The 16331-nt window shown below is 36.8% G+C and overlaps 1 protein-coding gene across 2 annotated transcripts in view; it reads right to left on the reverse strand.

Annotated features, from left to right (window-relative positions):
* The window catches only part of WDR17 (WD repeat domain 17), a 107727-nt gene that overhangs the window by 68620 nt on the left and 22776 nt on the right, over window positions 1-16331 (reverse strand). For both annotated transcript variants that reach the window (XM_032329119.1, XM_032329118.1), the window contains exons 4-5: window positions 11796-11918; window positions 936-1064 (exon numbers count right to left, since the gene is read on the reverse strand). In XM_032329119.1, the coding sequence (XP_032185010.1) occupies window positions 936-1064; window positions 11796-11861 (195 nt within the window). In that variant the 5' untranslated portion in view covers window positions 11862-11918. The remainder of the gene's footprint in view (window positions 1-935; window positions 1065-11795; window positions 11919-16331) is intronic.

A 16331-nucleotide genomic window follows, 5' to 3' on the forward strand; every position in this document is an offset into this window, starting at 1 on the left:
AAAACAGCGTCACACCAGGAAGTCTGGATGTGAATAGAAGGGGTGAGGAGCCGCTGAAGACTGAAAACTTCGGATCTGCATGACAGACGATCGACTACACTGGAGGATCCATCAGAGGGAGTCAAAGCAGAAGCGAAGAGGATATAGTAAGAGACTATGATAATAGTCGGGTGAGAAGGCTGCAAACCCTAGCATGGCTCCGGGTTAACCTAAAATACAGGAGTGAGAAGCAGGAGCCAAACAGAGCTAACCCTCACGTCCGTGGTTCAGACGAGTGGTTGGCTGCTCACATAGAAATGCTGACTCCAGGTTTAAGAAAGTTTGTCCTGAATTTAAGATGTTTATAGCACCTCGATCTGGGGCAATTCGGAAGGCCATTGGCTCTTCAGACTGGAAACTGAATAGCGATGTCTGGATAGAGTTCAGACATGAAAAAAAGGAATTATAAAGGTTTGTATCTCAAGAATATCTCAAAATATTTTATATCTGCACGGTTTTTAATAAAATGACCTCTAATGGATAACCCATATTCTCTAACTGATTTTTTTTCTCATATGAAATGCTATTGAGCAAAGTCTGAAACAAATGAATAAATGAATTCCAATTATTTATATGGAGATACATTTTAAAAGCATTAAGTTCTACTGCTCATCACTCATAAACTGGAAGCTTTTAATTCTTGAGGAAATTTCTGACAAACAGCACATAAAGGTTGATGAAGCCAATTAAGATTTTTAGTAACTTGAAACTATGATATAGGCATTTTCTAAAAGCTTGAATTACAAAGCCAATAGAGTATAAACAGCAACAAAATATAATTATCAATTACATTATAGTACTTTTAAAACTTTTATGTAACAGGGATTTTAAAGTATGTATTAAATGTTAATTTTACCTAATAAAATGAGAAACCAAAAGCAACCGAAGTATTTTACCTGGTAAATATAGATGGCCAGAGTGGCGCAGTAGGCAAACCTGTCTCCATCGGCAGCACACACATCCTTGTTCCACGGCTGACATCCCGCGGCCAGCAGTCCCACCTGCCTGACCTGGGACATGTTTGCCTTGAAAACCAAATTTGGAGAAATATCAGTCATTTTCATTATTCAAAAAACTTATTTATAGCTATCTTTATCAATCCTTATCTTTATGCCCTGAAAAAAAATTTCTACTAGGACTATTGATCTCAGGGTATACTTTCAGAGAACGAGAGTTGAAATCCCCAAATGTCTAGAGACATCAAGGCATGTAATTCAAATGTGAAAAGCAAGAGATTAGAAAATGATCAATGACAAAGAACACAGGGCCGAGGACTGGGGATCCTAGAGGAGTGATGGGGACCACGGTGAAACAGAAGGGGCAGATTCTACGTAAAGGGCTCCTCCACTGTTGCCAGATTTATGAAACTTCCAGAGAAATGGAAGCATCCAGAGTTCTGCGTAAAAGCTACCAATTTTTAAATACTGGTAATTCATTCAAAGCAGCAAATTCAAGGGTAAAACAATATTGGGAGGACTGTGGCCTCTGCCAGGGAACATCACTGTGTTTATAGTGACTCAGTGTCTTTGCACAAAGTATTTGCGGTACACAGGGCAGGTAGACAAGCTGTGTTAACAATACTGCTCACTGTGAAGATGGGACAGAAGGAAGATGGAAACTACTGGTTGCAAGATGTTGATGTGGCCAGCAGAGGACGGTGGAGTAAACAGGCAGCATCAGTCCGGCTGGGACGCAGCAAGCAGGGATGGAGACCCAGCTCCGAGCCGGCCTAGAGCATGAGCTGGAGTCAGGCATCTAACCTCGTGTCTCTGTTCCTTCCATCTAAAAGAACCTTCTGAAAGAGGTTTTCCCGACCATACCTCTCAGCTCCAGGGTTTCTATGACTCTATGTGTAAACTCAGTTCTTCTAGGATGCTGGAGAATAGGAAGCCAAGAGTGAGGATGTTTATAAGTCTATGATCCTATTGAAAACCCAGATACAGGGGAAACGCCAAGGCAAAAGCAAAAACAAAAAACATATTCTGAATATTACCCTATGTAGTTACTTCAAGAATGGCATTCAGGGGGCGCCTGGGTGGCTCAGTGGGTTAAAGCCTCTGCCTTCAGCTCAGGTCATGATCCCAGGGTCCTGGGATCAAGCCCTGCGTCGGGCTCTCTGCTCAGCGGGGAGCCTGCTTCCACCCCCGCCCCCCCGCCGCCTGCCTCTCTGCCTACTTGCAATCTCTGTCTGTCAAATAAATAAATAAAATCTTTAAAAAAAAAAAAAAAGAAAGAAGGGCATTCAAGAATACATTAATTGACCCAAAAAACCTTTTTCAAGGCAAAATCTAGACCATTATTTGGTATCTTTTCTAATACGGTCAAAATATTGGTCTAAAAATGAGGACTCTCAACATGAGACAATCTTCACTTATACCACAAAGTTAAACCTTGCAATTATCAATTTTTCACTGTTAATTTATATCTGATTAAAATACAGAAAAATAATAAATAGCAATTGTAACCTTAAAATATTTTTGAAAAATTAAGTAAATACCTAGCAGATATAATAAATTTGGGTCACACTGACTAATTAGCATACCAAGTCAATTTTTAATCAATACTTTGTTTATACTGTTTAAAAGTTTTATATTATTTTAGTAGCAAAATGTTATTGCTTTAACACAACATGCAAAATATCACACATGAAACATGAATACATAAATATATATATAATCTGAACTATAACACAAGTCTAATAGGTAACTAATTATTTAATGTATCCCCAGGAACCATCCACCTCAACCTGCCTCTTCTCTCTCTACCCTGCCATCTGGTTTATTTTTTTTTTATTTTTTATTTTTTAAAGATTTTATTTATTTATTTGACAGAGAGAAATTACAAGTACACTGAGAGGCAGGCAGAGAGAGAGAGAGAAGGAAGCAGGCTCCCTGCTGAGCAGAGAGCCCGATGCGGGACTCGATCCCAGGACCCTGAGATCATGACCTGAGCCGAAGGCAGCGGCTTAACCCACTGAGCCACCCAGGCGCCCCACACCTGGTTTATTTTTATTTATTTATTTATTTTTATTAACATATAATGTATTATTTGTTTTAGGGGTACAGGTTAGTGATTCATCAGTCTTACACAACTCACAGTGCTTACCATAGCACAGACCCTCCCCAGGGTCCATCACCCAGACACCCCAGCCCTCCCACACCCCTCCATTCCAGCAACCCTCAGTTTGTTTCCTGAGATTAAGAGCCCTTTATAGTTTGTCTCCCTCTCTGGTTTCGTCTTATTTTTCCCTCCCTTCCCCTATGATCCTTTGCCTTGTTTCTCAGATTCCTCAAATGAGCTATGAAATCATATGATAATTATCTTTCTTTGATTGACTTATTTTGCTTAGCACAACACGCTTTATTCCATCCACATTGTTGCTAATGGCAAGATTTCATTTTTGATGGCTGCATAGTATTCCATTGAATATATATGCCACATCTTCTTTATCCATTCATCTGTAGATGGCCACCTGGGCTCTTTCCATAGCTTGGCTATTGTGGACATTGCTGCTCTAAACATTTGGGTGCACGTGTCCCTTTGGATCATTACATTTGTATCTTTGGGGTAAATACCAGTAGTGCAATATCTGGGTCATAGGGTGGCTCTATTTTCAACTTTTTGAGGAAACTTCATACTGTTTTCCAGAGTGGCTGTACCAGCTTGCATTCCCACCAACAGTGTAGAAGGGGTCCCCTTTCTCCGCATCCTCGCCAATACCTGTCGTTTCCTGACTGGTTGATGTTAGTCATTCTGATTGGTATGAGGTGGTATCTCATTGAGGTTTTGATTTACAGCCATACCACCCTGAACGCACCCAATCTTGTCTGCTCTCAGAAGCTAAGTAGGGCCGGGCCTGGTTAGTACTTGGTTAGTACTTGTTTAAAACAAGCTACTCTGAACCAGAGATACTTGGTACCATCATTGAAAAATACAGCAGTGTCTCTTTATCATCTGCTTCCTCTTCAGTATCAGTGGAGTCATGTACTGACCATAACACTGCGTTTCTCCTTTATTTTAATGCTCAGCAATTAGTCTAGTCAGTTACATCATCTCTTAATTTATTAATTAAATTTATCTTAATTTATTAAAAAGTTACTTTCTTGTGTCTTTTCTATTTCATTTTCCACCTTCTAGAAAAGATCTCTTCTTTCCTCTCTTCCCCAAATCTATTGTCATCTTTTTTTTTAATAAACTAAAAAGTTATTTGAAGTGAAAAATTCCATGTAACCGAACCGTACTTCAGTCTTTGAATGCTTAACTATAAAACTCTTCTTGCCCCCTTCCCCCACCCCTGCCTCAGCACCTGCATTTCCTCAAGCACTAGCATTCCTGACAAATTTTTTAAATATAAGTATTTTTTTTAACTAGTAATGTTACATTACTTTTCACTGAAAATATATATTAATTCAACCACAGGATGGGTTGAATAGGCTTTTATAGTTTATCTCTGGAGTGTATGATTACTATTAGTAAAGTCTGTGTGTAAGTGAAAATGGTTTCTGATTTATGTTTAAGCAAATTTAGAGCTCATAGCTGCGAAAGAAACATACGAGAAAGATTTAAGCAAACAAGTAAAATGGAATCATTTTTAAAATTTTTACTTTGTTGTTTTTAAAATCTTTTTAAAACTTAATAAATTGTTTTTAAGAGCAGTGTTAGTTTCACAGCAAAACTGAGTGGAAATTAAGAGTTCCCACTCACTCCCTAACCCCCAGTTACACACAACCTCCCCCACTATCAATACCTCCCATCAGACTAGTACATTTGTTACAATGATGAACCTACATTGACCCAACATCATCACCCAGAGTCCACAGTCTGCATTAGGGTTCACTCTTGGTGTTATTCATTCCATGGGTTTTGACAAATGTAGAAGGTCATATATCCACCATTTTGAAATGTATAAAATAGACACGAGGCCCTAAAAATCCTCTATGTTTACCTATTGATCTCTTCCTCTCTCAATAACCCCTGGAAACCACTGATACTGTTATACTCTCCATAGTTTTGCCTTTTCCAGAATATTGTATCATTGTAATTATACAGTATGTAACCTTTTCAAATTGGTTTCTTTAACTTAGTAATATGCATTTAAGTTTCCTCTATGTATTTTCATGGCCTGATAGCTCATCTCTTTTTAGCAATAAAAAATATTCCCTTTTCTAGATGTACCACTGCTTATGTATCCATTCATCTATTGAAGGACATCTTGGTTGTTTTCAAGTTTTAACAGTTATGAAAAAGCTGCTATAAACATCCATGCACAGGTTTTTGTTTAAACATAAGTTTTCAATTCATTTAGGTAAATAACAAGGAGTGGCAAAGGAGGTGATTACTGGATCCCAGTAGGAATATATTTTATAAGAAATGATCAAACTGTCTTCTAAAGTGGCTGCACCATTTGCATTCCCACCAGAAATAAGTCAGAGTTCCTGCTATTTCCCATCCTCATCAGCCTTTGGTGTTGTCAGTGTTTTGGAGAAGCCATTCTAATAGGGATGCAGTAGTAACTTACTATTGTTTCAATCTGTAATTCCCTATGTCGGACATCTTTCCATATACTTACAGGCCGTCTACCTTCAGTGAAGGGTCTGTTCAAGTCTTTTAATTTGCTAGAGGGGCTCAAGAACTCAGATAAATATTTTACTGGATTACTTGTTTATTAAAAGAGGATATAACTCAGGAACAGTCAGATAGAAGAGACACATTAAGGCAAGGGCTGTGGAAAGGGGCAAGGAGATTGTACTCAGACCACATCAACTGGAGAGCCCTCTGCACCCTTTCCTTTTGTGTTTTCCTGCAGGCTTCATTATAAAGGCATGATCGATTAAATCACTCTCTGCTGTCCATCTTTCAATATCCAACTCCTCTCCTCTCCCACCTTACGGTCAAGGGGTAGGACTAAAAGTTATAACCCTCTAATCATAGGCTGGCTCCACCAGCAATCAGCCCCCTCCTCAGGTGCTTTCTAAAAGTCACCTTATTAGCATAACAAAAGACACTTACGGCCCTCAACACTTGGGAAATGGGGTCATCTGAATGACTAAATATGTATTTCTTACAAATCACAATATCATTAAATGTTATTATTGATTCAATTTCTTTAAAATGTAGGCCTATTCAGATTCCATATTTCTTCTGTGAGTTTGGCAAATTGTATCTTTAAGACTTGGTCCATTTCATCTAGGTTACCAGATTTTGGGATAGGAAATTGATGTAGCATTCCCATATCATCCTTTTAATGTCCACAGGTTATATAGCAATATCCCTTCTTTCATTATTGGTATTGGTATTATGTTCCTTCTCTCTTTCTTATTTAGTCTAGCTAAAGTCTTATAGATTTTATTGATCTTTTCAAAGAAAAAGCTTTTAGCTTTGTTGATTTTCTCTACTGATTTTTTATTTTTGATTTCACTGATTTCTGATCTAAATTTTTATTATTTCTTTTCTTCTCCGTACTTAGGATTTAATTTGCTCTTCCTTTTCTAGTTTTCCAAAGTAGAAGCTTAGAAGATTAAATTTAGATCTTCCTTCTTTCCTAGTATAAATTTCCTCTAAGCACTGCTTTTGCTGCATCCCATAAGTTATGTTGTCGTGTTTTCAATCTCATTTAGTTCAAAATGCTATTTTTCTTTGATCCATGTGTTATTTAGAAGACTGTTGCTTAGTCTCCAAGTATTTGGGGACCTTCAAGTTACATTTCTGTTATCAGTTTCTAGTTTAATTCTGCTGATGTCTGAGAGAAGACCCTATATTATTTCTATACTTTTAAGACATTGAGATGGATTTTATGGCCCAAAATATGGTCTGTGAATGTTCCATGTGAGCTTGAGAAGAATGTGCAAGCAGCTGTTGCTGGAGGAAGGGTTCTATAGGTGCATCAGGTATAGTTGACTGGAGAAGCTATATAGTTCAGCTTCGCTCTTCCTGATTCTGTCTGGCAGATCTGTTCAGTCTGACAGAGCAGTAAAGTCTCCAACTATAATAGTGTGCTCATCTATTTCTCCTTGCACTTTTATCAATTCTTGCCTCGTGTATTACAATACTCTGCTATTAAGGCACATACACATTAAGGACTATTGTGTCTTTTTGGAGTACTGACCCTTTCATCACTATGTAATATCCCTCTTTACCCTTGGTCTGAATTCTGCTCTGTCTGAATTTAACATAGTTACACCCACTTCTTTTAATCAGTGAATATGATTTGCCTACGTATAGTTTTGTTGTTTTGTTTTTTGTTTTTTGCATTTAACATGTTTCATATTTCCTGGGTTTCCTGGGTCTGTGATTTGCTGTCTGACATTAATTTGGGGAAATCCTAAGTCACTGCTTCAACTGTCACTTCTGTTGCTTTCTTCTTGTTTTGGCATTTCCAGTAGGTGTATGACACACCTTTTCAGTTGTCCCACAGCTCTTGGATATTCTATTCTGCTTTTTATTTCCCCATTCCTCTTTCTCTTTTCTTTTCAGATCTGGAAATCCCTACTGTCATATCTTCAAGCTAAGAAATTCTTTCCTCAGCCCTAACGAGTCTACTAATGAGCTCACTAGAGGCATTCATCATTTGCTGGTGTTTCTGGTCTCTAGCATTTCTTTTTGATTCTTCTTAGAATTTCAATCTCTCTGCTTAAACTATCCATCTGTCCTTGTATGTTGCCTATTTTTTAAATTAAAATCCTTAGCATATTAATCATAGTTTCTTCAAATTCTTGGTCTGATAATTCCAATGTTCTCTGCTCTAAAAGGTTGTGATAATTTGCCTCATGACCTCACTTCTCTTAGAGATCTAAGAAGAGTGGTTGATTTTTCAGTTTGTTCAGCTTTTTATCATTTTAGGCCAGAGTGAAGACTTCTTAGCTCCTTACCTGCCAGACTAGAAACTCCAAGTCCCTCTGCTATGTATTAAAAATAAATAAGTTACTTCAAAATCCATTTTGTCAATGTATTTTTACTTTAATTATCAGTATACTTTGATTAACTACTTTTTTAAATTTACTACTTTTTAATTTCCAAGTGTAGAGAATATAAAAATTTCAATATTGTCATATAATTTGGTATGACCTTGCTTCTAAGCAGCTTTCACAAGTCTTACAAGCTAACAACTTAATTCCTTTTTAAATTCAGAGTTGAATAATTTGTCCAAACCAGCCATCAAAGTAATAAGCAGGATAAAACAAAATGGCAATTTACTGTAAAGATCTATGATTTTGAATAAAATTTGAAAAAAATGTACATCATTAAATATATCAATACTATTGCATTTCTAAATCTTAATTAGGTATTTAAAAGGGCAGTACTGGGCCACCTGAGCTCAGTCATTAAGCATCTGCCTTCAGCTCAAGTCATGATCCCAGGGTCTTGTGATTGAGTCCTGCAAGGAGCCCCCTGCGCACAGGGGAGTCTGCTTCTCCCCCTGTCCCTCTCCCCTGTTCATGCTCTCACTCTCTCTCTCGAGGAAAAATTAATAAAATCTTTAAAAAATACAAAAATAAAAAAGTAAATGGGCAGTATTTGAAATTTCCACATTATTTTTCAAAAGTATTATTAAAATCATATGTAACATGATGTAGCTTTTATTAAGTGATGTTTGTAATTGCTAAGGAGAAAAAAGAAACATCTGGAACATTTTGTTATTTTTGTAGTCAGCATGAATGGTTACATAACTAATGATCCTGCATTACTAAAATTGGAAAATGTTCAACTGCAGGTATATTCCAAAATATATGCCTTTTTAAAAACGTAAATCCTAAAAAAACATGTCACATATTTGGTAAATAAGCATATATTAACTGAATGTAACAGTTAATTATAGATTTCAGATAAATATTATGTACTTTTTTGTATCCTTACTTTAGAATAGGTTGCACTTCTGGGTTTAAGATTTAAGAATTTCCACATCCATTCTAAGGATTTCTTGCTTCAGAAAAATATAATCTTACTGGCCCAGAAACAACATGCACACTTTAAAGACGAAGTACTAAGCCCCTGCCGTACACTGAATAATGGAGAGTTACAAAAGCTTTGGGAAGAAAAGTCTGAGCATTGTGTCACCCCACATATAAGTGACAGTGTTAGGAGCCTGGCAGCAGACTACTTGCAAAGACAATTTTTTGCAAACTCAATTTTTTGTTTCAATCTCATACAAAGCACCACACATACATTATAATTACAGTAAAGATGCTGTTCACATTAAGTATACGGAATTCTTTAAAAAACAAATGGTAAGGGACGCCTGGGTGGCTCAGTTGGTTGGACAACTGCCTTCGGCTCAGGTCATGATCCCGGAGTCCCGGGATCGAGTCCCGCATCGGGCTCCCAGCTCCACGGGGAGTCTGCTTCTCTCTCCGACCTTCTCCTTGCTCATGCTCTCTCTCACTGTCTCTCTCTCAAATAAATAAATAAAATCTTTTTTTAAAAAATGGTAAGAGTATATTTACATTAGATTCATATAATATTAAAGTTTACTTCTGAATATGCAAGAAAATGTTGATATGAAATAATCACAATGAATTTTTAAATACAGCTAGAGTTACAACACTGCCAAATGCAAAATTGTAAAACTAAGCTAAAATCAAGTTCATATGTATCTATAGAAATATATACCTATGCTATAAATATTAATTATATCAAAATAATGCTATCCTAATTTTGTACTAAAGATCAAACTCACACTTGTATGTGGTTTTTCAAATACTGCATTTCTAAATTACAACTTTAACTAAAAAATCCAACTTATCTTTTCCTGTGAACTTTAAAAGAATACTCTATTCCCACCAACAGTGTAAGAGGGCTCCCCTTTTCCTGCACCCTCGCCAACATCTGTGGCACACTGAGTTACTGCTCTACTTCATGTAAAATGTACTAACCCCACAACCATACTTTCATTCACCCCATACAGTCCTTTGTACTATTATCAAATATGTTGTATCTATGGACATTATAAATCCCATGCTTCAATGTTATAACTTTGCTTTTAAATAAATTAGGAGAAAAAATTTCTATTGAAAAATTTGCTATGCTGAATGCTGATGATTACATGGGACATATATGCACATACACATCATCTGAAAAATACAGGCTATACTTTTAGAAGAAATTGAAATCCATATTCATGTGCCAGTTTTCATTATTTAGAATAGTATCTTTCATTCTCATCTGAATCTATGTAAGAACTGACTAAAACTTGAGAAGCTCAACCTCACGAAGACAACAATATTGTAATTTCAGGGTTGAACTGTATCTATATATAGTAACAGCTGCTTCTGTAATCGGTCTCAGCCAGGAGTTCATTTATAAAGGCCGATGGTAGTATTAAAGGGCAGACTGGAGTCATGATGGAAAACAAGATTTTGAATACCCATCATCTCTACGAACTACCCTTAGTCACTAAAGGAACACCCAATTTTAGTGAAAAGCATTTCAGCAAGTTAGTATGCCCTCCCACTGAGAAATACATGGGCTATAATTGAAAAAAACACCCTTTGGTTCAACATCAAAAATGCATTTACCATTACATTTAAAGTGCACACACACAACAGAAACACAGGGTCCTGGCACTGCAGTGTGTGTGTGGTCCAGTGGGACTTATTAAACTCATAAGCTGGAATATTTCCATCATTGAGGGATAAGATTGAAATTCAGAATGACAAGCTACCCACTGGTTCTCAGTCTGTTCTCTGAGAACACTTCAGGGTCCCTAACACGACGATTATTCTCCGGAGTTTGCTATTAACCGGCTGCAGAGATGTTTACCAGTTTGTTTTAGAATTGGGGAGAAAAATTTTTTTTTTAGGAAAAGCCCAAAGGCAGGAAGCTTTAAACTGCCGAGGAATTACAATTAAAAAGATAGGGGAAAGGAAGTAAAATACTGAGAAAATGTCTTTCATGGACGTGTGGAGGAGGGACCCCGTGGAAGTAAGGCAGGAGAGAAACGCACTGCTTCCTATCTTTGGTATTGTTTGCCCTCTGACTCGACGGGGAGGAAAGCTGGAGATGCTGCGGGAAGATACTCTGGCTCTTGGTTCCACTCATTAATAAAAAGAAAAGTCCAGCTGTGTAAGAAAAGAAAAATCCACAAAGTGCTTTCATTTAAATAATAAAGAAATCTTCCATTCAAAACGTGAAAATAATAAAAACGACACTATATTATTTTATGCTAAATCCATTTTGATTAGATGCACTTTTAAATAGCAGTTTTCTACTCTTGCTATAATAGATCAGAACAGCTATTTTCAAAATACTATATAAAAGTTGCCATGGTAACAATGCAAATCTTTTGAAACATAATTAATTGCCTAAAAATTCATCAGATAGAACATGGCACCTTTCTTCAGAAAATTTTTGCACTTTCTTTTACAATATTAATGTAATATATAGTATTATCATACACATCTTCTATTTCATTAAATGTTTTTCTTTATGTAAAATGACTATTAAAAGTATTGCTGTTTTTATACGTTAATCTCATTAACAAGAATCTATATTATATTTCAAGCCTGAAGGCAATCTGAAAATATTAAGAATTCATGAAACAAGGACAGAAAAAAAAAACCACCTTTTCATCAATGTACGATTATGACTATATTTATATATTGTCTTCTTACCTCTGCTTTGGAATCTACCAAGTATTTTATTTACCCTCAAAATATTTCAATGCAAGTGTCTGCAACATAAATTATAAAGAAATACAGCTGCATGCGCAGTAAGCAGAAAAACCCACAGAAAATCATAATCACAACATAAATATATCTTACTCTTTGTAGTCCTTCATACCAATCATCTTGCTCAAACCAATTTGAAATGTAAGTCATCCAAGCCATAGAACGTTTCTACTTTAATCAAGGCAATTGGAAAGTCGGCATCAGAATAGTCAGCACCTAAAGTAACAATAATGGGTTTCAACCAAACAGCTTTACCAAAATCTGCCTTGTGAAATGTTGTTCAGTACATGAAGCTAGAAGCCCACAAACATTTCAACTGAAACAGTTTTAATAATTTACAAATAGTAGTATCTGTAAAAATAATGCTAAACCAGAAAATGTAAGCCTATACTCAAATAGGAAAGAAAAATAAAATAATCATTACATTGTATAGTACCAGCAAATGCTTTAGCAAACATTAGGCTTTCGGTTTTCATTCTAAAAAAACATATTTGATTCAACTGTTGTAAGAAATAGACAAATTACATCTAAAAGTTACCAAGTTACAAATAAGGAATCCAGAGAAACCACAAAGCAACAGGGGGCAGGAAAGTAGTTCTATTTTCAACCTTAGGAGCTGGAGATAAAACCAGAAGAAAGCTTCTAGGTTAAAGGTGTACAAGGACAAGGCCAAGTCTGTATTTCTGTTTGCTTCCATCTCTGCACTTGAGAGTTAAATCATTTTACGGTTAGCTGATTGCTAATAAACTAAGGGCCTCAAAAAGTTTGGAGACCCCACATCACTTAGTAGAGGGCTAATATGTTCCACAGAGAATCAAAATCACATGAATTTGGCTTCTTTTTCATTTTACTCACTGCTGGAAGCTACTATTTACTAGCCACGCTAAGTAAGAGACTTCCTGGTACCCTGGAGGATACATGGACTTCAAATTATCCTCTAAGGTTCAGAAGGTTCACCCAACGTAGAGCAGCGAGCTCTGACCTTCCCCTCCTTAAACACATCAAACCATGACACCTCCGTGGAGAAAAAAGGAAAGAAGGGATAGAGTGAGGGAGGGGGGCTACAAAAAAGAAAAAGAAAATGTTTGGGTAATTTGAGTGTCTCATTCTTCGTACCCTAAACTAAGATAGCATTTGTTCCGGTGTAACAAATGTACACTTCTAGGCTAGGATGTGGAAAGCACCACCATGGCTGACTGAAAACAGCCTTATTTCTAAAAATTCATCAGATGGAACATGGCACTCTTCTTCAAACTAATTCTTCTCTCTTTTTTTCCAGAAATAGTTTCCAGTATCTGCTTGAAGCCTCAGGTCAAAATGTTTGAAAAGAGGCTCTCACTTCCACAGGAAGTTGTAGGGCTGACATAATCTCTAGTTATATTTGTTTATATCTGATTACTCCTGATTCTGGACCCTTTCAACCACCTCGGAACACTCTTCATTTCCTCCTGCATTCCCCATTCCGGTGACTATCGTTATGCTCAGAGGGTGACCTGAGGTAACAGCGGGCCATCTCCACCTCTTCCGTCACCTTCCCCTCCCTGTTCCACTATAGTCATCACCAAGTCTTCTCAAACGATCTTTAAACTATCTCTTCACAAGGCCCTTCTCTCCATCTCTCATGTCAATGTTTTAGTGAAACCCCGCATCATGTCTGGGATGAAGAAATAAAATAGTTCCCTCACTCATACCCCTGCTTGCACTGCTATTCCTGAACATGTTCTGTACCATCGCCACTTTGTGCCTGTTAGTTTCTAAATGCTTTTGCCTGAGCTCTCCTTCCCCTTTTGCTGTGTATAATGAGATCTGCCACTTTTATGGTCCTCTAAGACACAATTTAAAAATGCTCCTTCTTTGAAGACTCTCAAATGCACCAAATTCCTCATCTGCTTGCATTTACATATCTGCAAGGATTAGATACTGATTACTTGCGTAGATACAAACTATGAGTTCCCCAAGGCAGAGAAACTTGCCTTATTTGTCTTTGTATAGAAAATACAAAATGTTTGTTCGGTGAATTGACACTCACAGCCCTAGAAGTCTGCCAACTAATGGCAGTTCACATGAAGTAAACTTACATATTTCTGAAATCTGGAAAGGGTCTAAAGAAAGGTATCCAAGTGACAGCAACATACTCACCAGCAAATGAAATGGACTACTATTCAATTCCTTATAGGGAAATGGCTAATCAAATCATTTAAGACATTTAAGCATAAAATTAAATGCCAACTTGAATTGGTAAAATTATTTTATAATCATATCAGGCACAAGAATATTTATTATATCATTTTAAATACAATGTATTTAAAGTGAATACCTGTTCCAAGGGCACACAATAGTTCGATGCTTTATTTTGTGATATTTTTCCATGAGCACTATTTACCATATTTATAAGAATTAAGAAAAGTAAAATATCTCATGTAATCCCAGATGAAATACTACCTTGCATAAGGATACATACTTCCAGATGGTAGTCAGATGTTTTGAGGATCTGAGAATGAATGGAATCTGGTTCATTTAGTGTAAGAACAACAGTTTTCAACTCACACATCTGCCTGATGGGTTAGGACTGTCTGGAGGGCAGAGCTAAGGCCTGTAGCTGACCTCAGAGGGGAAGTATGTCATGATCACTGTGCAGTAACTGAGGCAGGAAGAAGACAGTCACAGTGGCACTTAGTCCATAGATTTTTTTTATCTGGGCATTAGTTCATGGGGTCTAATTGACTAATTTTTGCTAAAATCACAAATTTAACTTAATTCAGAGTCAGAAAGTTCTTGCTACCTCTATGACTAGTGATGGAAGGAAACAGTAATCAAAGGGACACGTCAGGTTAAAGAAAATAAAGAGAATGAAGTAAATATTGTATATAGTCAGAAAACTTCCTGCAGGCATTCATATCCAAACACACAAGGAATCTGAAGTTTGATTATCAGTTCTGACTTTTTTATATCTCTCTCTGTATCCATCTGTTTGCCATGACCCTGTCATGGGCAGACTATAAACCACCGCCTATTGCCTTTGGCCTTGCCCTGTGACTTGTTTTTCTCAGTGATACGTGGGCAGAAGTCAGATTATTCCAGTTCTAAGCCTGGTTAAAGGGCTTATTTCCATTCATACTCTTGTGCCTCAGCCATCAATGCAAGAACATTCCAGGGCTACCCTGCTGGTCCAAGAAGGACAAGAGACACCAGGAGAAGAGCTGCCACAGATCTAAGTGAGAAGCAGAACCACTCGGCTCAGCCAAACCTGTTATATATTTTTTATACTTTATATAAAAAATACTTTATAAAAATACTTTATAAAAAATACTTATTTTTTATACTAGGTATATATATTTTATATACCTAGTATTATACTTGTGAGCATGATAAATGGTTAATGTTGTATTTTGCTGGGTTTTGGAGTGGTTGATAACAAAATGTATTTGTGGCAATAGCAAACTGACACATTACCTCTTGAGTACAAGACAAGAGGCACTCTCCAGGGAGATCAGTTGATGAAATCAATATTCTCTCCTTACCTACATGAGGAAATTGGGGTCTACTGACTGTAGGAAATAAGCAAGATTTATTGAGTTATGCTTATGTCCTTAGCAAAACAGTTTTAAAAGATAGGATTTTTTAAATGAATCAAATATAGCAAGACATATTTATATAAGGAATCTGAGTTATCTCACATTCTTTTTCAAATTCTAAAAATCATTGAGAAACAGTTGAGTTTTTCTTTTCATAAGAGAAAAGTAATCAGCACATTTTGTATGATCCATTCATGTGCATGTGATGTTCCCATTTTGCGAGGACTCTCTCTTTTCAGAAGTGCTTTATGATTCTTTAGAATTAGACAGAATGGTGAGGACCAAGTAGGAGATATAGCAATTTTAAGTAAAGTAGGGCCTGCTCTCTTTCTGAGAAGCTGGTCATATCGGGCAGTCATCAACATCCTACTATAAATATGGGGATTAAAATCAAGATGCAGGGGCACCTGGGTGGCTCAGCGGGTTAAGCCTCTGCCTTCAGCTCAGGTCATGATCCCAAGGTCCTGGGATCGAGCCCTGCATCAGGCTCTCTGCTCGACAGGGAGCCTGCTTCCTCCTCTCTCTCTGCCTGCCTCTCTGCCTGCTTGTGATCTCTGTCTGTCAAATTTTTAAAAAATAATAATAAATAAATAAATAAATAAATAAATAAATAAAATAAAATCAAGACCCATGTCAGTAGTCCCTGGTCTAAAAATGAAAGTACTGTAAGTTCTCTGGTTGTGATTTTATGTGAACCTAATTGTGCCACATCCTGAAATGTTTATTTCTGCTTTCTTCTGCCTATGTTGATAATGTTTTCTTTTACTCATGCCTATTTAAAATCCTAAACAGAGTAAAATGACATGTTCTGCCTATCCTAATGTTTGAGCTCTGTGAGGTCTATTTTGATTCTACATTTAGATTTTTCCATCCAGTTTTACCTGATATCTTAGACCAAGATACTGGCTTCATCCTCTGAAATTGTGTTTGCAAGCCATCTTTTCTGTACAGAATTCATCCCTTACCTACTGTACTCTTACCTACTGTACTATCCGCAGTTCCTACACTCTCTTAGTCAGTCCCCATCTCTGCTGTCTTATGAGACAGAAATTAT

The sequence above is a fragment of the Mustela erminea genome, chromosome 21, assembly GCF_009829155.1.
Source record: "Mustela erminea isolate mMusErm1 chromosome 21, mMusErm1.Pri, whole genome shotgun sequence".
Classification (NCBI taxonomy): Eukaryota; Metazoa; Chordata; class Mammalia; order Carnivora; family Mustelidae; genus Mustela; species Mustela erminea.